Source organism: Manacus vitellinus, unplaced genomic scaffold (assembly GCF_001715985.3).
Source record: "Manacus vitellinus isolate BGI_N305 unplaced genomic scaffold, ASM171598v3 scaffold_25_pilon, whole genome shotgun sequence".
NCBI lineage: Eukaryota > Metazoa > Chordata > Aves > Passeriformes > Pipridae > Manacus > Manacus vitellinus.
The window spans coordinates 6,426,545-6,449,107 of NW_021939882.1; the positions used below are offsets into that span (position 1 = coordinate 6,426,545).

At 42.0% G+C, this 22,563-nt stretch overlaps 1 protein-coding gene across 1 annotated transcript; it reads left to right on the forward strand.

Moving 5' to 3' along the window:
* The first annotated feature begins 1,854 nt into the window (after nt 1–1,854).
* REEP2 (receptor accessory protein 2) lies at nt 1,855–12,301 on the forward strand. The gene is made up of 7 exons (XM_018073702.1): nt 1,855–1,890; nt 6,701–6,777; nt 8,161–8,281; nt 8,844–8,957; nt 9,307–9,454; nt 9,708–9,865; nt 11,647–12,301. Exons 1-7 carry the CDS (start codon nt 1,864–1,866, stop codon nt 11,719–11,721), a joined length of 720 nt encoding a protein of 239 aa, XP_017929191.1. The 5' UTR covers nt 1,855–1,863; the 3' UTR covers nt 11,722–12,301.
* The last annotated feature ends 10,262 nt before the right edge of the window (nt 12,302–22,563 follow it).

A 22,563-nucleotide genomic window follows, 5' to 3' on the forward strand; every position in this document is an offset into this window, starting at 1 on the left:
GCTTAAAACACTAAGGCACATTTTATTTAGGTGCCACTTACCCGTGCTGCAGTTATTTAGTGCTCCCACACTGTTCACACGTTGTACTCAGCAGATCTCTGCATTTTCTCTCTTCTGTTTGCATCTTTCACTCACCCAGTGAACACATTATTCAAGTACCAGAGCTGTTGCCATGCTGGTCACTGATATGAAACTGCTGCAGTTAAAAACAAAATTACTTTGTTGAAGGTTTTGCGTGTTGGTGTTGCTTGGATGTCTGAAAGCAGATCCCTTTTATCTAATTAGTAGGTCAGTTATCCCATGAGTGGTGTGAATTGTGCAGTCACTTATGCAATCATTTTGTGGCCCATTCATATCCAAAAGCAGACACTGACAAAATGTTCTTTGTCACTGCCTGTGGAGACGCGTTCACAACACTTGCATGTAACGGAAAGTTGCTAATGTTTTGTGTTTTTCATCATTGCTCATTATACTAAAGTTCATGCATTCATGAGAAAATTCTTCCCTAGGAGCTCTTTGTTTTTGCTCTCTTTGGGCTCATTCCTTTTCATAAAGGCTATTTGGCAAGTAATGACACTTTGCCATAGTGCCTTGCTTCAGCGTTGGGTTTTTTTGGTCAGCTGAAGAAACACAGTAGATTTCTAACATTTTTTTTCCCTTTTAAATTAAAACGCCACTTATGTAATGGTCATACATTGTAATTGGTCATACAGTGTAATTCACAGATCTATGTACTGAGCCTAATCAATCCTTGACTGTAATGTTCATCCAGGCTCCCGGGGGCCCAGTAATGAACTCTGGCACTGACTGAGGAGGAGGATTCTCCTAACAGTATTCCTTGGAGAGCTGTTAAAATACAGCAATTTTTGGGACTCCAGTATGCTTAACCATACACATTCCCACCCTGCACCAAGCATATTCCCCACAGACACACACTGTTCAGCCTTCTTTGTATAGTGAACTAAGTAATCCTCGGCATCTCAATTGAAATTTCGAGGAAGAGCATCTAGCAACACTGAAATTTACCCTGGAAACTACAAGTAACAGCCTTCATCCTTCTGGTTTGATAACGCAAACATCAGTATCGGCAAGTCAAGTTTTGGTTTGCATCTGGTTCTGGGTGACACTGGGAGCCGTGGGACTCTAAAATGCTTTTAACCCTTAACTCCGCTGTTTGCAGCATTTACCAGCTGCTGCCTCGACCTCCCCGGAGGAGGCCACTGCATGGAAAATGGCTTCTTCTGCCTGTTACTCCTCTGCCTTCCCAAGTGCCCGTGATCTCAAGTCAGCGATTTTCCCCCGTAATTCTCCTCTGCCACCGTCCCTGCCGGGGGCTGCGGGTTTCCCCCCGGCCGGGGCACCGCGTCCCCCGCAGCGGCGGATGCTCGGGGCGCTGCGGCCTCTCCCTGCGCCGCTCGGCTCCTCCCTCCGATCCGAGCACCGGGGCGGGGCTGCGCTTGCTGCAGGAACCTGCCCTGGAAGAGCTCTCACGCTCGGCGCGTCCGAGCCGCGCCCGGAGCCGCGCCGCATGGTGTCCTGGATAATCATCTGCCCGCTCTGTGTGGTGAGTGTCGGCGGGGGGCCGAGCGCGGCTGCCCGCGGGGCCGGAGACGGGGTGGGTGGGGGTGCGGCGGAGGGCGGCTGCGATAGGGAGGGCGATGAGCCCGCGGACCGGCCGCGCCCGCGCCCGGAGCGGCTCTCCGCTCCTCCCGGCTCTCCCCGGCTCGTCCCGGTACTCCCGGCTCGCCGGGGCAGCGCCGGCCGCGGGGGGTGCGGGCGGGGCGGGGCGGGTCGCTGAGCGGTCCGTTCTTGCCCGAGGATGCATCTATCGCACCCTCATTACGCGTACTCGTCCTACAGGAGATGAAGACGAAAAACGTGAAGGAATATGTGAGTGACGGGACTCGCAGGTGCGGCGCAGCGCCGCCCCGTCACCCGCAGAGCCTGTCCCGCCTGACCACCGCTGGCTTCGGCTCAGCCCCGGCCCCGCTCGGCTCAGCTCGGCTCAGCCCCGGCCCCGGCCCGCTCCGGAGAAGCTGCCGAGGAAAGGGCGCTCACTGAAATGGGAGGTTCCAAACCATAAACCTGGGCTGCTTTTTCTCAGGAGATGCTGAGTGAGGAAGGGAAAGCGGGGCAAACGCTGCAGTCTGGAAGCATATGAAAGTCCAGGACAAGTTCTTTCTTGTAACTTTATCCTTACTCTGTGTCCTTTACAGCTTTTTCGGTGCTACTTTAGTTTTCTTCCAAAGGGCTGAGTAATCTTGCTTGGTTTGTGGCTTCCTGTCAACTTTGGTTGTGATCAGTGTTTTCTGTTGGTCAAGATTTCATCCTCTTTCCCTCCTGGAATCGTTTCCCCCTGTCTGTCTACACCATCATTACAATTACCATATTTTAAACACCAAGAGTTTTCTTGTGATGTGGTGTGTCATCCTCTTACAGAAGGGGTGTTCTAAGGTGATCAGCAGAGACAAGAGCTATTTGTCTTATGGGTGGGATGAGTTTCCGTTCATCTAGACCAAGGAATAACGTGAAGAAGAAGTACCATGAGTGAATAGGATAGAATTTGTCAGTATTGCTTTGTGGTACAGTCTGAGACTTCATTCAGCAGTCTCTGTTTGCTCCTTACAGAATGACATGTCAGCAATAAATATTGCAGGATATAGCCCTGTTCTGGCTCACGCTGCTCCAGCCCTCTGGAACTGACTAGACCTTTCCTGGGCATTGGCTTAAAACTCAGCCCAGAGGTTTTTAAGCAGATATGGATTGAGCTGAGAATCTCACTCACAGTGGGCACCTTTACAAACTACAGCCTCTGGCTCAGGTGTTTGGCTTTGGATTTTGTTTCAATACTGGTCTCAGCAAAGGAGTTGAAATGTGAATGTTCTGGAGGCATTGATAACTGATAAATTGTATTTACAGTATTAGAGACACAGTATTAGAGATACAGTCAGTAATATGATGAGCCTTTCTAAACTTTAAAGTTTATTAGTAGTAGCATTAGAAAGGGGAAACAAAGAAACTCAATGAATAATCATGTGATCCTATGACTTCATAGTTACCTTTGAGGTTACATATTAAGTGCTATCCTATTACTATTGTCTTCTCTGGCATTCCTGACTTCCTTCCAGTTGCCAGTGACCTTCATTTGTTGTGTGAAATGTGTATTTTTACCCAGAATTTTATTCTGGCTCACAGGTGTCTGTAACAGAATGATTGTATTCCAGTTACAGAATCTGAACTTGAAGACAGACTCGGAGTTTTAAATCATTTTATTAAGAACTTGATGGGGGAAAAAAACCCTCAAACCCTCATTTTTTTAAAAGCAACTGGCATTCTTTACAATAAAACCCTGCTTATTTTCTGTGAGTAGGTGCTGTTGAGGTACATAAACGCTTTAATTCTTTGCAGAATGTAAATGTTGTCTTGATCTGATTTTCTTTTGGTAAGTGTTACCTAAGCAGCTCCAAGACTGCCTTAATCTGATAGTGAAAAATCATAGCATCACAGAATGGTTTGGGTTGGAAGGGACCTTAAAGCTCATCTATTCCAAACCCCTACATCAGAAATAGGCATTTAGATGTTTTTGCCATCTGCCTTATTCACTTACCTTTGAAGGGTTTCTTCCTTCTGAACATAAGTGGAAAGATGGGGGAAAAACATTTATGTTAAGTGTGGGAAAAGGGGCTGCTGTCTGTTCAAACTGTTCTTCATGTGAAAAGTCAGCAGACAACTTGAATGCTGTGCAGCCCATTTTCCAAGCCAGCTGTTCCCATGTACAGCTGCTTGCTCACAGTGCTTGAGAACCAAAGTTCAGGGTTTGGTGGTGGAGAAAGGTCTCACAGGGGTGTCTGTGCTGTAGTGGGGTATTGAAGCTTCAGTTGGCACAGACCAAGCTACCACCAGCAGTCCTTCAGTGCAAACTTAGTGTTCTCCACCACCATGGTATGAATTTATGCTAAGTCCTTGAGCAGTTGTGGCAAACTGCTTCTTGTAGCTCAGAGTTTTTTCTTTTTCAGCTTTGGTCAAGTGTACATTGGAATTGTGCTTTTGCATTTGCTAAATTTATTTAGGTTCTTGGTGCAGGTGGGGGAGACAGTGTATGTGCAGCTAGCTGAAGTTAGTGACCATCAGCTTGAGCAGCAAAGACCTGACTCTTTTTAGTGGCTTAAAAAAAAATAGCCTGGTTTAAGCTTCGGTTTTGGAAGGTCTTTGTCATAAGAAAAAATTCATGTTTCTTCCCCTGTGCTTTTTGCTCTTCTAGTTTCTGGTCATCTGCACTTCAGGGACTTCTAGAACTAGAAGTTGGATCCTTCTAGTTTATTTAAGGGCTGTATTTCTTTTTGTCTTTGGCAGTAGAGCATAGGGTGAGCAGGAGGAGACAGAAGGCAAGAGACCTGTGTCCAGTATCAAAGATGCAAACATGCAGTTTATTTAAACAGTACAAAGCAATGTTTTCTGTTCTCAGTGCATCATGTAATACTCCAGAGCATTCTGTTAAAAAGTCTAATGAGCACTGAGCTTATGGTTTCATCTGGCTGCCTACAGTGACCCCTCCTGAGTGACATCAGCTAATTTATGTAACCACAGTAGTTTTCACTAAGAAAAAGCAGATGCTGTAAGTTCACTGCTTTGTATTTAATCAAATTTAGAGACAAAATATCAACTGGAGATCAATCAGGATCCTTTTCTGAATTCTTTAATCACCTCATACCTAATCTCTTGGATAGAAAAGTGTCTCCTGCACAGTTTGTCATCTTATTATTCACAACCTTTTCCAGATCTTTCATGAAGATGAGCACCACAGATCTCAGCACTGGTTCCTGTGGGATTCCACTGGTAACTTTCCTCATTGTGAAAAGTGGCCATTTATTTTTATCCTTTGTTTCCTCTCTTTTAACCAACTGTTAATCCTCAAGAGTCCCTTCCTTTTTATCCTTGACAATTTCGTTTTCTTTAAGTGTTTATTTAGACCTGTTAGAAACTATTTAGAAACTCCATACACCCTGCCTGTAAGGGAAGCACTACAGCAAGAGTTTATGGAAACATAGGAATTCTGCTACAATTGTGAATTTATTTTAAAAAAACCCAAACATATTCCTTATTTTGTTACATATATATTATATCTGCTAATTGCTTTTATTATTATTAATATTGCCTTCATTTTGCCTAATGCTGATGTAAGGTTTACTGGTATGTGGCTTCTCTGAAATCTCTCACCCTTTGGGATCCCTTTTTTCAAACTTTGGTTTATCCTTATTCACACACTTTTTCAAACAAGAGCTGATTTATGTTGCTGTGCTGAAGAATTAACCATTTATTTCGTAGAGTTGCTTTAGATCAACTGAATGACACCTGGTCCTGTCCAAAGTGATGATACAAGGGAAAAAAAAGGCAGGAGAGAGCCATACAGTACAAGTTTTGTTACTTTCTGTTGTGGAAAAAAAAAATCACGATAAAGTGGAAACAATTTGGATTACTAACCACTATCTTCTAACCCATCCACTATGTTAGAGGGGCTGGAGGCAGATTGATTTTACTTTTCTGAGAAAGTTCTGGGGGGTCTTTCAAGAACAAATCATGGAATTTTCCAACACATGCAAGTTTGGGGGAATACCTGCTTTTATATCATTTGCTGTAACAAAAATTGTCAACATGTCATTATTACATGAATGTGACTGTTCATGTAATTTTAATATACGGATTAATGTGTGGATTTGATATGAGGAATTTCCCTGATTCGGTTTGGTTCTTCTTTCCCATTCTTGATGACATTAAGAAATTTTTAATTGCTTTTAGTAAAGGTGTCCTTTGCATTTATCCACTACTCACATTTATTTCTAATTCTCAACAGCAGAGAAAACTGATAATTTCTCTTACGAGAGAGCAGTTTCTATAATTCAGCTGATTCTTCCTTAGGAATAATTGGCCTGTAATGGAGAAACCTGTTACTAGAACAGGTGTTTGTTAGGAGGGAATTATTTTATGCTTTGAAAGAAACACTGCTCCAGATAAAGGTGTGAGGAAAGAGGGAGACAGACAATAGGCATATGCAGATGTGCCATAATAGCACAAAGTACTTTTTATATATAGATACTCAAAACCTTAAATAAGAAGATGAGGTTGATGGGGCATGTTCTTTGCTCTTTTACCTTTCTCAGTGAGCCTTTATCTACAAAGAAAGAACTGCTTGTATAATTTCTGGGAGTAGTGATTAAGGCAAAGCATTAATAATGGGTTAGAGCAAAATAATATATTTGTTGGTTTGTTGTTTTTCTTCTTTTTCCCAAGGAAAAACCTTTACATCAGGAAAATATAGGGCTCCAGTTGAAACTTAAACTTTTACATATATGTGTGTATATATATATTTATTACAATATTCATGATATATAAAAGAGTGTAACTTCTTAAAGTGAACTGATTAGTCTTTCTGGCTCATTTGGGACCTTAACACTGTTGCATCATAATGTTGTTCATCAGTGTATCTGTATGCATTTATCTTTTTAAAGCACATTAATCCTACATGTTTTCCCAGACTATAATGTACCATTTAGTATATGACCCTCTCCATTACTGATTGTCTATCCTCCTTCTTATTGAACTCATCCTAATGTGTGGAGTTGATGAGTCATTTATGCTGAGAAGACATGTCACTTTTTTCCTGGGTCTGATGGATGTCTGTTGAGTGACTGCTCTTTTGCAGGTGAAGTGGATGATGTACTGGATCGTGTTTGCCTTTTTCACCACTGCAGAAACACTCACAGACATTGTTCTCTCTTGGTGAGTTCCTTGTTGGGATCTTTTTCTGTTGTTGTGGTGGTGGTTTTGTTTTGGTTTGGTTTTTTTAAGGAGGGAGAAGTGTTAGGATGCAATGAATAAACTGTCTCTCCTTTAGGAGTTTTCAATCCCTATGAAGAGTCAGCAGATTTGTAGTTATTGTGGGTAGTAGCTGCTGCCTTAGCTGTTTCATCTCCTATCCTTGCAAAGTTAGGGTAAATGCACCATATCTGTAAGAGGATCTTTATCCATTCATAACATGAAAGATTTTTGAGAAGCTGTTAATGTGAACTGGTAAAGTTTGAAAAATGGTGGTCTGAAAGACACTCCAAAAAAAAAAAGATGGTAGAAGGAAGGGACCTGTTTTGCTTTGACAGCCTGTTGTGTGGAGGAACAGATCACATGCACAAGTGGATTGCATGAAGCAGGCTCCTGCTCCTTTCAGTGCTCTGTGTCATGCTTGGCCATGTGGAGGCCTCCAAAAATGACAAATAATTGTCACAGAGCTTCAGCTGAACCTTTGGAACAGGATGCCTTCAGTTTCTTCATTGCTTCAGTGTTTAGGCTTTGCATAGATATCTGAAACAATATTAGTCAGGAGTTTCATCTTTTAAACAATCATGAAATGGCTACTCTTGCCTTACAGAAGTGCTCAGTGGTTTTGCTTCTTCCTGCATGAACTCTGAAAAGCAGACAAAGATCTAAAAAGTACAAGAGCTTTATTTTGTTCACATACCTAAAATGAACCTCTGAAAACAGAAGTTTCTTATACTAGTAGAGTCAGTAGAGGGTTTGCATTCGCTTGTTTCAATCTCTGCTGTTGTATCTTCCCAGAGAGTTTTCTGGGTAAGGGTTAGAGATAAAAGACTTATATCCTGCCTGCTCTTTTTCATTTACTCTGTCTCTTGTGTCTTATCTGAGGAATACCTACAGGAAGTTTCAGAAACAGCTATCAGCCTTAGCAGGAACATGACATTATAAGATATGTAGTTGAAAATTTTGGAAAATGAGAAGGGAAGCTAATGTAATATTAACATCCACTGGATACTCTCTGAACAAACTTCAGAATGATGAGAGTAGCTATCAGATTGTAATTTGGTGTGTTTGCAGGGCTGAGAGATGCCCTGTTTATGGAGTTTTCATGGCTATGGATGAAAGACTAAATGAGACTCGAAGAAGGTATGTCCTAGGATTCTAAAGAGGGTTCTGCTTTTCTGACCTGATTAATCAATTCTCTTGTTTCTGAGCCTTTATCTTGCCTGCACTCTTTCTGCCTATGCTGCTCTCTACCAGTTATCTCCATCTGTCTCTGTGCTGATCTTGATTCCAGTTCTCCATCTTTCTCTCTCTCCTTCTTTTTTTTTTTTTCTTTCCTCTTTCTCTCAGGTTTCCCTTTTATTTCGAGCTGAAAATCGCATTTGTGATTTGGCTGCTCTCCCCTTACACCAAGGGCTCCAGTGTCCTCTACAGGAAGTTTGTGCACCCAACGCTCTCCAATAAGGAGAAGGTACTTGCTTGTTGTTAGAAGATACTGACCTGTCTGGGAGCTGACTGACCTCTGATTCAGTTAGGCCACAATAAGAACTGAAATGTGTGAATCATGCTTGTGCTGACACTAGTGGATGTAGAGTGGTTCTGTCTCTGACAACGATGTCATACTGCAGCTTACTGGAGATTGTAATGTAGCCAGTAGTTTGCCTAAAGCTTAGCAAGCATGTTTGGCTAACCCAGTGTCATGAGCTCTTACAGTCACTGTCAGTAGTTAAGCTTTTTGAATCGTGATAGGAGCAGCATGTTCTGTAGCCCATCTGTTTTTTCATTGTCAGTGTAAGCGACTGCTTTGTTTCGGTTGTGATAATTTGGAAATAATTTATGTAATTAAAAGTTGCATTTACAAGCTTTCTGTAAGTAGCAGGGAAACTCCTGTTGTGTGATCCATAACAGCTGATGGTGGTAGCCTGGGAAAAAAGTGTCCAGCTGAGCTTTGCATTTTTAAGGGTGTTGATGGGGAGACTTTGATCATGTTTATAACGAGGAGCTGAATGCCATGTTCCACATTGCCTTCCTAGGAGATTGATGAATACATTACTCAGGCTTGTGACAAGAGCTATGAAACCATGATGCGAGTTGGCAAGAGGGGGTTAAACCTTGCTGCCAATGCAGCAGTTACTGCAGCTGCAAAGGTAATCCAACACCTTCTGTAACATTCTGGAATTCCTGAATGGTTAGTGTTGTGTGCTGTGTTAGGGATACTCCCACTTGTTTGGCACCAGTCTACTTTTCCTTTCCTCCAGTTTGCCTTGCAGTTAATCCCATCTTTTGACATAGAAAAAGAGGAGGGGGAGTGGAGTGGGTTTTGCTTTAACCACTTCATTGTTGGGCTTGGGAGCACACTTTTCTTTTCCCTTCTCGTTTTTTTTCCAGAGTGCCCTAGTGGGGAATAGGACACCTTTCCTCCTCTTCTGAATGAATGATCCCACGTGACATGATCTTGGTGAAGAGCCCTTCACCCTAATTTTTGTGTCCCCCTAGGGCCAGGGAGTTTTGTCTGAGAAGCTTCGGAGTTTCAGCATGCAGGACCTCACTCTGATCCGGGATGAGGACACCGTGCACATGCGGAGCCGCGATCCGCAGCTGCATTCCTCTGGTGGGAGTCTGCTGGAAACCATCGAGGACTCAGGTACAGAGCCCTGCTGGGCATTGTATGGTGAGCCAGGAGGGGTTCCCTGCACTTGCCATGCCTTGGGTCTCAGAAGGAGTACAGGATTGCTGCTGTCTGGGAGAAGATGCATTGCCTCCCACAGAGCCTGCCCTTTGCCATGCTTCTCTGTACTTTTGGATTATCCTTTGAGATTGTTGGCATTTCCCTTCCATGTGGTCCTTCAGGAGGGGTCATTTTAGGCTTTGCTAAAACTTTCTCTCTTGTTCCTTAGCTTCCTGTTACTCCTCAGGAGAGGAGAGCAGTGTGGCACATAGGTCTAATGGAACCCCATCAGAGCCTAGAACAGACCCATCAGATGAAGATGCAGGAGACAAACTTCCTAAACGTACCCAGAGTCTCAAAGCTCCTAAAAAGGTGACAAAAACTGAGGTGAGCTGGTGTATAGATTATTTCCAGCACAGACATTGATTTGTGAGCTTTGTTGGAGGACTCTAGCTTGACAGCTCAGCACATTTAAAAGCTGTATATATAAATTTTGTTGGACTGTCTTTGCTAGTTGAATCAGGGAACTCATCTGCTTGCCATACTGTCTTTAGCTTTTGCATTTTTAGCATGCCTGGAAGCCTCTGTCATAAGCCAGGACCCAGCTTCTCTTTTATTTGGGTTTTGTGTTGAAGGGTGGAGCATTAAATATTTTTAACGTCTTGTTGACTGTATCCTCACTCCTGTCTGTTACAGTCTGATGGTGTAATGGTACTGTGGCATTTATCTGTGGGGCAGCCACTTTCCACTAACCTAAAATGCAGCAGTTCTGTGCCCTCCTAGGCCTCCCTCAACTTCACAGAGTAGATCTGGGGAAATCACCACCACTCCCCACCTGCCCCACTCCTCCTCTCCCCCCAGTTGTCCCCAAGAGTCATTTAAACTTAGCAATCTTTTTATCCAGCTGTTGGCGTGTTTTATAGAATATGCTTTTTGAGGTGCTGCTTTCCAGGCTTTGACTCAAACATTTCTTATGGTTTGGTTTGTATGTGATAAAAATGGCTCTCCCTTTTTGTGAAGTGGCTTGATTCAACTTGGTCTAAAAATTTTATTATTTTTATCTAAGATAAAGAGTGCTGTATAACTGGCTCACATTGTTGAGCTATTCAGGCTAAATATTAAATAATTTGGAGGAAGGTAATTGCTTAGAGCATCATTTTAGGTCGTGCTGTTAACCTGATTTTGCAGTGTACAGGACACCTTTGCATGTGCTTAAGTACTCTTTGTATTGAGAGTATTCAGAATAATTGAGGTTGGAGGGGATCTCTGAATTCATCTGGTCCAACCCCACTCCTCAAGCAAGGACCAGGTCCAGTTGGCTTTTGATTATCTCCCAGGATGGACATCTTTGTCTAAAGATGCATTTTAAATTACCTGGATCTTTTTCAAGTTCTTATGGCTTTTTTCTGAGGTGACCCCTCTGCTTTTTTCTCTAGCATATTAGACAGGAGCAGGGAAACAAGAGAATCAAAATTGGATTCCAAGCTTCCTAGTGAGGAATTTTTAAAGTGAAACTGTGAAAAGACAAAACCAACTCTTTTATGCTGTTTATTGTGAATACAGAAATACTGATAAAGCCCTTTGTAGGCATATTGGTTTTTATGCTCAGACTGTTGGTTCTCTGGTTCAGATGTAGGATTTGTAGGAGGCCTTTGACTGAGACCTCTGAGTTGCCTGCCAGGGCTGAATGCATCATAGCTGAAAAAATGTGCTCTTCTAACCCATATCCAGAATGACAGACACAGGAGTAAAGCATGCAGGATAGCTCAGGATGTTTCTACAGCTTTCAGAGAACTGCATTGGTGATGGAAGTCAAGAAGCAGAAAAGTTGCAACAGTGAAGTGTTACATGAATGTTACCAGTTAGAAATATTGTTGTGTCTGACCCTCTGTTGAGACAACTTCGATTTTGTTACTGTAGTTGTCCTGTTTTAGAATGTCTTCTCCTGTTTACTGTTTGATGGATGTGTTGAGAGTGATTTGTTTAATAAATAACCAAGAAAAAGAAAGAATGTTTAAATAGCCTTTTGAGACAACAGAAGACATGAACAGGGTCATCTTGCTGTAGTTGTTTTGTTCTATTTCCACTCCTCATTCTTTCACCTTTCTGTCAGACATTTAGATGTTAAAGTAAACTAGTCTAAGATGCCTCTTTTTCTTTCTCCCCAGCTTCCAGTAAGGAGTGTAAAAGCCCGGCCCAAGAAGAAAGCTGCTGGCTCTCTTGCCTCTGGCGAGTCATCCTAAGGCGACCTCCCCCTCCCCAGCACCTGTCTCTGTCCCGGGATTTTCGCTTTTGAGGGGAAACTCTCCAAAGGAAGGGAGCTGAGATTCTTGTACATAACAGATACTGCTTTGTAGAGCTCATTCCAAGGCAAGGGGGAGGCTGGGATTCAGAAAATGGAGTAGAGGATACACATCCTCAGGAATTTTCTCCTTTTCATCCCTCTGTTGGAGGGAATGCTGATATGTCTGTACATAGCCAGTTGCTTTGGAATTCCCACTGTATAACCCTAGTTGAGAATCTTTGCTGCAAGAACTGACTAGGGTTTGAGACATCCATTGCACAGAAACTGGAAAAATACTAGACACTGGAGTTCCACAGGGGTGGGTGGCTCCCAAAAATGTCTTATCTTGCTCTGGGTATCCTTCTGCAGCTGTGTGTTGTTAAGAAGTGCCCACCATGAGTCATATTCCGTAAGAATGGACCGTACCTGACATGTCCATCCCCTCTGAGAAGGTGACTGAAATGATGTGTGCTGGGTGCTTTTGAACATAAAGGTCTAGCTCATGGGAGGAAAATGCTAGATTCCCATTACTCGTCCTGGAAGATGAAGAGATTGGGTTTTATTTTATTTTTTCTGGGAGGTGAAGGTAGATAATTGAAAAACTGAGTAATGAAGAAAATGTGCTGTCACCATGCACATTGTATGATGGAGTAGATACAGGTATCTCTAAGAGTTAACTGTTGAGAAGGAAAGTTTGGCATCTGTAAGATTTTGGCTCTTTTTGAAGCTGCTTGAATTTTATTTCAGGTTCTGGTGCCCACTTTGATTCCTGTGGGAGCATCAGAATGAGGCGAGTCCCATGCAGTTCCATGGCAAGGGTACTTGCTTTGCCATTTAGGGGTTGAACTCCACGTCATCCTGATTTTGTTACTGCAGACAAATTCTTTTATTCTACCACATGACTGGGGAAAGTCTGTGGGCATACTTGAGAATTTCAGAAGCCCTTACCTCTCAGCTGTAGGAGATTCAATCCTCAGGGCACAAGAACTGATAAACAGTTGATGTATGAATTTTGCTAACTCCAGGATTTCATGTATGGGGGATAAAAAGCAGGGAGTAGGGCACAATGCTGTGATTAATCAGTCCTCTTGCTTGATCCTACTGCAGCCCTTGCACACATTTTCTGTCAGACCATGTGCCATGTTTATCAGTGTCCTGAGACTTGAGCAATATATAACACTTGGGACAGAAGACTACACTGAATGTAGAATATGTATTGTGGGAGTGAAATTGCAGTGCTGCAGAGAAAAATCACATCATGCCAAGCCATACTAATCTCTTGAACATTGTTGAGGGGAGATCCCCTGCACACTTGCCAACTGAGTCAGTCGGAATTTATGAGATGAATAAGGTTCCTGTTGCTGAGATCTGTAATTACAGATGTGGTTGTCTGAATGCAAACTTGATGGTCTTAATTTTTACTGAAACTAGTTATCAAAGGAGCCTGGCTCTTACTTCCCTACTGAAGACCATTCCCAGCTCTAGCTGCAGGTGTTTGTCTGCCCACATCTTTTGCTGTCCAATTTCTGAAATTACAGTGAATTCACAGAGCCCAGTATTTTGCTGTTGACAAGGTATAGAAGCACTTCTGCAACTAAAGTTCCACAAGTATTTCTGTCCTACAGGACAGCCCTTCAAAAGTTTATAAAGTTGAAGATCAGGACTGAATTTTTTTTCTTGTTTCCCATTGTCTTGGTGGCAAATTGTTTGCTGTTGAATTAACCAGTTATTTTAGGAAACCAATGAAGTTGGTTTTACTTTTATTTATAGCTTTTAAAAGTTGAAATTTTGACAGACCGTGTCAGAAACTTGCGTCTTGTCAGAAATATTTGTCCCAAGTTATCCACAAGGCCTTATCCAGAAGCCAATAGAAAATCCTTGATTTGGCTTTGAGTTTTGAGTTTCACCAAAAAAAAAAAAAAGAAAACAATTATTTTGTTCTTTTTAGTTTATTAGCAAACTTTGTGTTCCTGTCTCACTAGCACATGCAAGTGCATGTCCTTGAAGCAGGAATACTTTCTGTTTCCACAGGAAATTCCTCTCTCCAGACAAGGGATAAAAATCTTCCATTATTATGGGGAAGATTCAGTTGTGAGGAAATGCTGTCCTAGACTTTACTATACTGAGCAAGAGAGAACCATTATTCTCTATATACCAAGTATCTCTATGACCATGTTTCTTGATTTATTTTTTTTTTCTTTAGCTAAAATTTTCCATAGCAAATTATTTATGTAAGTCCTTGTGAGGGACTTCATTTGGAAGCCAAGTCCCCCCTTATGTTGATCTTCATGCCCTTTCCTTGTGCCTGTGTTGTGACAGTCTGATTACTAGGTTTCCATAGGGTGACTTTTCCAGAGTGTTCTCCAGAATCAGTTCATTTATAGTGGCTCTTCTGCTTTGAAGCACAGGAAGAATTTTCTGAAGATCGTTTTGGCATTTGGATTTATTTTTGTCTTCCTGAGCTGGGTCCTGTGCTAAGTAGCTTTTACTTAGCGTTGGTGCTTGATGTCATTAGCTCGTGGGTAAGTATGGGTCAGTTTTACTCTGACTTTTGTTTATACAGGGGATTTAAATGACTTTTGGTTGCAGGAGTGAGTCTGGAGTAGAGTCAGGGACTGCTATCTAGTGTGTGATACGAAGCTGATGATGCCAAGCAGCAGAACTTACCCAGAGCAAGAACAATGTCTTAGCATGGATACTATTTTCTTCTAGTACAAATGTGACTGCTAGACTGTGCTTTGCTCGATCAAAGCCTCTGCAGATCTACCACCACCCACGTGACCTCTTAGTGAGTTTCTAGATATAGTCCTGCATTGGATGGCACTGTCTTGCATAGAAATTCTCTTGTTAATGAGAATGCTGAATGTGCTGCTTTGATAAAATGCTTTTATCAGCTGCTGTTCAGTGTTTTCAGCAGGAAATGCTGGAATGTAGTTTCTCTTCAGTATCATCTGTGGGCTTCATTGTGCAATTAAGCAAATGGTTAAATCTTCACCTAGCAGTAGAACCTGTTGTGTTCACTAAGTGTTTATAACCTTTTCCTAATATGCCTGGGCACAGAGAGAAATGCAGTAAGAGAAAATGATACCTGAAGGGAGGGGGTGGGAGTGGGTGGTGTGTGTGTGTCAAACTTTGTGTGCCTAAAGTTATCCTAAAATACCTGTACCATGAGATACAAAGCTGAAGCCATGACTGCCTTTTGAAAAGAAATGTTTTTACCTTCATGCTTTATAGTACTACAAGTCAGTGTTCTGATGTTGGTAAAGAAAATAGTGAAATGTGGTTTCTCGTGTGAGAAACTTAATGATTTGTTGCATAAAAGGGAAAAATGTTTTCTTGCTTGGCAGTACCCTCCATGGTGGGTAAGAGATATGAAAACATAGGGGAGACTACTGTCAGGTTTTAAACCTTTACACTTCAGCTAAACATCTTTATTACTTACTGTACTTTCTTGAGTTTCTGATTCTCCAGCTTCAGGGATCTGAGACTGATTTCTTTTAGACGAGATTAACTTCCTTGGTAGGTAGAGGGTGTACAGAGAGAGGGATGCTGGTGTTCTTAAAATTGCGAAGTTTGTTCTGGGGAAGCTTCACCTTCCCTCATCTTAGTGAATTGAGTTCCATTCATTGTGTTTTTGCAGTGCTGGGCTTTCCTTTATATATCCCCCTTGGAAGTATGACTCCCTCACAATATACAGCCTTGAAAAGTAAGATTTCTAGAGAACCACAACTTTTCCAGAAATTGTTATTTATTGTTATTCTGTGCCATCTTAATCAGCAGGAAACACAGTGCCTTAGGAGGAAAGTAAGATAACTGTGGAGAACTCTGCTGGTTCTCTGACCTACAGAGAAGGCGGCTCACAAATTAGCTGTGAAGTGTCACTGTATGCTTGGGAGCAGCTGTTGGATTGAGCTGAGTTTTCCTATCTGTCTTCCAAAGTTGCATATAATGCTGGAAAGTGTGGCTTATTCCCTAAGGGAGAAATGCAGGGGGGAAAAAATTGTATTCTTATCCTTCGTTCTAATTGGGACACTGTGTTGTCACTTTACTGCTTGCTGGAGAGAGGCCAAATCACATCTCTGTGGAACTGCTCTGTACCACAGCTTTTCTTGCTTTACCCACTAAGAATTTGTAGTGTGCCACCTGGCTGAGGCATCTCGTGGTGCTGCTTTCTGAGTTTTGTCCTGCAAAGTCAGATATGTGAAAAATCAGCAGAGTATTCTGAAGCTGCATGAGCTCATAGAATCAGAGAGCTGTCATCTGCTGCAACCTCCCTGCTCAGTCAAAGCCACCTAGAGCCAGTTGCCCAGGAGTTCCTGTGTGCTGACTGTGGTCTGGATCCTACTGAATTTAATGTTTAAGAGCTGACACGTGCAGAAATGCATATGCTGTGTGGGAATGTGCTTTAGTGTTACTGAAGAGAAAGGTTTCCTGGTCACCTTTCATCTGGAATTTGGTGCTACTGCAAGGCACTGTAAACATAACTCAGTGTTATGTTCCTTGTAGGTATTGTTAAAAAGCCTGGAGAGACCTTCAGAGGTGTGAACAGTTGGTTTCAACAGTAAGTGGAGACAATGTCCTGAGAGATAGAATTAGAGTGGAAAATGGGCTGTGTGCAGTACAGCTGTCCTGTAAATACTGCTGACTTTCTGAGCCCCAAGCAACTCTTAAACTTTGCATTCTACATATTAGAACCTGGTTTCTCTCAGAACACCTCTCTCTCTCTGTGTTGTACCTTTCTGAACTGGGCTTGAGCCACATAGGTTGAGATTCCCGAGCCTTTCATCACTTCAGAACAATAAAGCTTGACTTTTACCTCAGCAGGCAGCTGATCTGCAGGGAGGACCAGATGAGTATCAAGTATCTCTCATCACTTTGTAATAGATGTGTTATGCTGGAGAAGCACCAGCAGGGAGCTCCAGAGGATACATTCATCTGGGAAATTATACCCTCCCCCTGCCAAAGCCTGCATTTTTGGGTGAACCAAATGCTGGACTTTGCTATGCTCATACACACAGCTGTATGTAGAACCCCAAAATTCAGTGTATGAATTTCCAGTGCTCTATTTATGATGACAACTGGAACGAAAATAATGTGAAGTGAAAAGAAACAGTGAGGGTTTTTTCTGCAACTTTGCAGGTAAATTTAGGTCACTGCTGTTTGTATGCCTAAATTCTTTGCCTAAACCCCTTGCAAGAAAACTGTTACTTTCTTGCTCTGTTTCTGAGCTCCAACTGTTCTGTGAACTGGTTGTATTTCTTTTGTTTACATATTAAGCAAAGGACTGCTTCCACTTTACTGACTGTGGAGACATGGAATATACTGTATTAGAGCTGAAATTTAGCCTTTTTCCATTATTTAATCCTGTGACCTAGATTCATACATGTACAAGAAGGCCTAGAGCTGGATTCCCAGGTGGAATCACAATGACTGCCAGCAGCAGAGTTTGATGTATTTCCCTTTTCTTGCAGTGGATTCTGGCTGGAATGTGCTCAGTGCAGATCCTTTGGACAGGAGCATTCTGGCTGCGTATTTAGACAAATAATGTTAGAAGTAACATTTGTGGGAATGCTGCAGAAATCAGTGAACACCAAAGGAGCAAAAGCTGAAGTCTTCTGTGATATATAACTGTACCTATCTTTGCATTTCCACTGCTGCCATAAATTTTTTAGTGACTTACACAGGTAGGGAATTCAGTCGTGTTCTTTGGAGCAGGTTTGGGAGGAACGTTGGTCTGCATGGCAAGCACATAAAATCTTGTATCACACGTTTTTATCACAAGTAATGCTTAGTAACCTACCAAACAGAAAGGAAGTTGAAAATTTATGGTGACTAAAAAATGTAGAGACATTGTCCCGGTCGTCAGAGCTGATATCAAATACAAACCTTCTGTGTTTGTGCTGCTGCCTTATCTGGGAAAGCACTGAGTTGAGGGACTCCTCACCTTTGACTCCCCTGTTAGATCATTTTTCAAACGTTGTGAATGTCACGTAGAGATAAATGAATTTTTTATTTTGACCTTGAATTCACGTCTAAATTCAGGTATGGTGAGCTATATATGGGCCAGTGTTGGCTGAATGACAGCCTGGTAAGACAGTGGAGGGGCCGGGGCAGATGTAGCCAGGTAGAGATGACTCAAGGATGTTCCTGGAAGTGCAGAAATTAGAGGGTTGTTTTGACTCAGCGTTTTCCTGTCGGAGCTCCTGTTAGCACGGTGCTGATCTAGAGGCACAAGGAGGGTTGTGGATTTCTTTTTGTCCACTAGAGGGTATAAGCATAGCATAAAATCACTGAAAATGGGAGAGCAGAGACTTATCTGATAACAGTTCAGTTATGACAGGTCGAACAGCAATATTTCCCGTGTCTGAGAGTGAAGGTCCTCCTTGGGGTTGGGGGGAGAACAAACCGGGGCTCTGAAAGAGAAATATGAAATGATACTGCAGTTAACCTCTGACTAAAAAGGCTATTTAAGCTCTCTGGGCTTTCTAATTGAGCCCTTATCCAGTGAGTCTTTCTGAGACAATAGTGTTACAGAATAACTGTCCTCAAATTCTTTTGTTGTACGTTCAAACCATTTTCTAGCTGCGGGAAGCAGCTCTGTAAATGGCAATGTTTGTGATTTATTCCCCCCCTTTTGCAATTAACCAGTTGCTGTGTGTTGCCCTAATTTATACTCTGGATTTTAGTAGTATTTCCTGGTAAAGATGGATGAGTAGTTTCTTTCAGTTGGATTTATTTTCTGTGAAAATAGAAGCAATTTTAAGCTAGAAATACAGATGTATCTAATGTCACTATGGCAATTTGTGGCCATGACAACGGTGTGTTAGCATTCTGAAAAACAGACAGGTTCGTTGGGGTTTTTGGTTGATGAGGGTTTGTTTGGTTTCTTTCTGGGGGGTTGTTTGTTTTGTTTGGGGGTTTTATGGTTTGTTTGTTTTGGGGATTGTGTGTTTTTGTTGGTTTTGTTTGTTTGTTTTGTGGTGTTTTTTTTTGTTTTGCAGTTGACAACCTAATTAAGGGTGCAAGCATTTCAGGAAGAGAACCTGATTTTTTTATTTGTAGACGGTACAAGATCATGTGGGTCCAAGGGATTTTGACATTGTCTTACATAGAAAAGTTGATGAAGTATGGGCTGAATGAGCAGGCAGTGTGGTGGAGAAAAAAACTTGGCTGAATGGGCAGACCCGGGGGGGCAGATCAGTCCCTGGAAGTCTGACTGGGGACCAGCAGCACATCCCAGGCCTGTTTGCTTCATTTATGACCTGGAGGATGGGGCAGAATGTGCCCCCAGCAAGTTTCCAGGTGATGCAAAACTGGGAGGAGTGTCTGACGAGCCAGAAGTTTGTGCAGGAAGCAGCAGGAGGTGTATGGGTTACCTTAAGTTTGCTCTCAAAATATGTGGAACATAATGAGACACTGTGAGATTCTTCCCAATGCTGAGAAAGAGGAGATCTTGTGTTTGCAACATCATAGACAGAGACTTGCAGACTGAAGAAGGATCCAGGATGTATCAGGAGGTTACTGTAGGAAAGAGAAATAGAATTTGGAATAGGGCTGGGGATTCTTCAGTGTCAGACTTCAGAGGGAGCGAGTAGGAAATCAATATTTTTCTATTTTTCCATCATATAACTGGAGTTAGATAAACCAACACTGTGCTTTCAGGCAGGTGCTAAATTTCAACTACAAGTTGAGGAATTGCCCTGACATGCCCCATCTCAAAAGCATGTATTGCATTATACAAAACCCTTAGAAATTACTATAAGAAATTAATTATTGAGGGAGGTAGGAATGGGCTCTCATGACTAAGCCTTATATTTAGTGAATGGCTGTCTCTGCCAGCACAGAGCTCTAATGTAAAGGCTCTCTACTACCAACACACAATGTCTGTTTGGTAAGGAAATGTGCAGATATAAGTTTTTAGCCAAAGCCAAACCACAGAATTTTCCGAGCTTTCTCTTTTTCCAAGTCTCCATTGGGGAATCTAGGAACTGAATAGAAATTACAACATTGCTGCTATCACTTGCTTATGTTGGAGCAATGACTATATCGAATTAAATAGAACCTAAACTGCATTTAATAGCTTCATTTTTGTAAAAGCCAGCTGTTGTGCCCATTCTGTATTTACCACAGGAACACCTGGTGCATGGAGCCATTGTAGCACTCAAAGTCTATTACCCCAGAAAAGGGAAAGCAGAGAAGAGGCCAGCCCAAAGTGGGTTGTTCAGCCAGTCCAGGCTCCTGTCTCTGGTGCTGCTCATCCATTTGATGGCCAGTGGGCAGCCTGGAATTAAACACACGCTGCAAAACCACCTCCTCAGGCACTGTCACCTCCTTACCCCTGCACTGAACCATGGTGGTGCTAAATGCCTGGGTTAGTGGAGTTTTCCTGGGAGAGGGAGTCATTTAAGTTCTATCACTGGGTTTTTTTGTAGAGTCCTTAAAAGTTTGGTCACTTGCTGCTATGACTTAAATGTAGAAAACCTAAATCTCATGTTGTGCTTGCTTTGACACCCAGACTCTTTCTAGGTATCTTTTTACATTCTCTTTTGTGAAGAACATTAAAGAAACTCATGTATTTCTCTCTTTGATATCTTGCTCTTATACCCCCGTTTATTTTCTCCTGTTTTGAAGGACCTGTTGTTTGTCTTCCATTTCTACCCAGAGTGTGATACACAAGGTTTTATCAATGCAGATGTGCTTTCATTCCACAAGGTGGCAGCTAATCCTTATTTCTCTTCTCGATTATTTTGACATTTCTGCTGGAAGCAGCTTTTCTGGCCAAGTTCCCTTCTGAGGCATAAGGGTCATAAACCTGTAAATACAGCCCTTCTGTTGGGGTTAAAGAGTATTTGGAAAAGCTTATTACACTGTGTCTATTCAGGCTGTATCAGCTTGCTGAAGATTGCTGACAAGACAAAAAAGGCATCATCTAAGGACTAAATTTTGAATATTACTTCTTGCTATTGTTTCATGTGGGTCTTTCTGGTAAGTGGTGCTCCAAGCATAACTGAACACAAGTATACGGTGGCACCTCTAAACAAAACGTTGCTGTGATAAGGTCTAGTTATTGATGTGGGTGGGGGAGAGAGGTTCTGGAGGTTATTTATTCACTTTTTATTTCCAGTTTATTTTGACAGATAAACGTCTTGGATAATTTGAATTGAGATCTCCATGTGTCATTAGAATAGGCCCACAGGTTTATGAGTTGCAGGTATGGTTTTTTTGTTCTTTGCAATTGAGTTTACGTAGTTTTCTCCCACCTCATGCCCGTTTCTTACTACTGATGCCTGTGAATATTTTTCTTTTAAAAACTGCTGTTTTGTTATCTTCTCAAACTGTGCTTCTAAATTGTTTCAGTTTACCTTCATGTCTTATGTGTTTAGTCTTCTGCCTTTCCCCCTCTCCATTGTTGAATGAATAAAGATATGAAAATTAATACAGAGTCCTGCTATTTCTGCTGTGTAAAAATAAGGCAAGTTGGGAGAATCTGGTGTGTCCTGGCTTTGTTTCTTCACTTAAATGTTGCTTCTCAATTAGGTTGGGTGCACTTGCCAGCTGTTGACTGAGGACTTGGATTCATATCACGAGTGTACTTGTTAGGTGGCCTTTTTGCCCCTGCAGAATTAAATATTGTTGCTGTTAAGCATCGAGGAGACCTACCTGAATTGTAACTGCAGATAACTTCTGGGGATGACAGAGGGTGGAAAGCATTTGTATGTGCAAAGTTAGAGAATGGTGAAGGATTACAGGAGCAATTAATGAGCTGCACTGGATTTGGACTTGGAGTTTTCCTGTTTATTAGAATCACTGGCAGCTCCTGAAGCTGAGTCTCTTCCCCTCCTGGGCCAGCAGGCTGCAGTGGAAATGACCACTGAATTTGTGAGTTGTTAAGTAATAGGTTAGAGATGACTGGCAAACTGCTTAGTCTGTTGGCACAGCGATGGAGATAATCCTTTTCAATCCCAGAGATTTAGCTGGTGAGGAATATTCATGCTGATTGATGATGTTGCCTCACTAGAGCTGTTGTTACTTAATAATGTGGATAACCCTGAGGCTTTGGAACTGTTCTTTGCATCCAGTGGGAGATCTGTTCAATTCTCATCAGCCTCATTTCCCGTGGAATGAGAGTACAAGTGCCTGTCCTGACCTGGTGTGCTTTTTCTACCCGTTGGGGGGTATGATTTGTGTTCTTCCTTACCACAAGAATAGTTTCTAAATGATAAGTGTCATCTAGCTACAGAGGACAGGGATCAGAATGAAAGCAAGAGCACAGAGCAATGAATATCTTGAATGTTCTGTGATTACCAATAAAACACTTTAATTTTAGAGCCTCTTAGTCTACTGGCTACAAGTGGTAGTATCTGGGGTACAGTGGTATATGTGTGGTATTCTGGTTTTCAACTTAAAAATTTGTATTGTTGTATTTCATATAATTGTGCCCAACCATTTGACTACTTCTAATCTAACCTGTTCTGGTTTGCTTGTTTGTACTTTAAGAAAAGCTTTTCTTGGATGGTGTTGAATGGGTGAAGACCTTTTGCAATGGGTACACTTAAAGAAAAGGATCAGAGATTCTACAAGAGAAGTGAAGGATTATTTCAGGGAATGTCTGTTTAAACCCTCCAAACAGCTTTTACATATGTTTGAGTATTATTGAATTACAGGTGAGGGAAGACAAAACTTGCACTTCTTCAGCACCAAAGCAATACTGTCACTCTACATGGAAGCTGGAACAGTGAAACCCTCTGCTAACTATGGACAAATAAACAAATATTTTAGTTAAATCTTTATTAATCAGAAT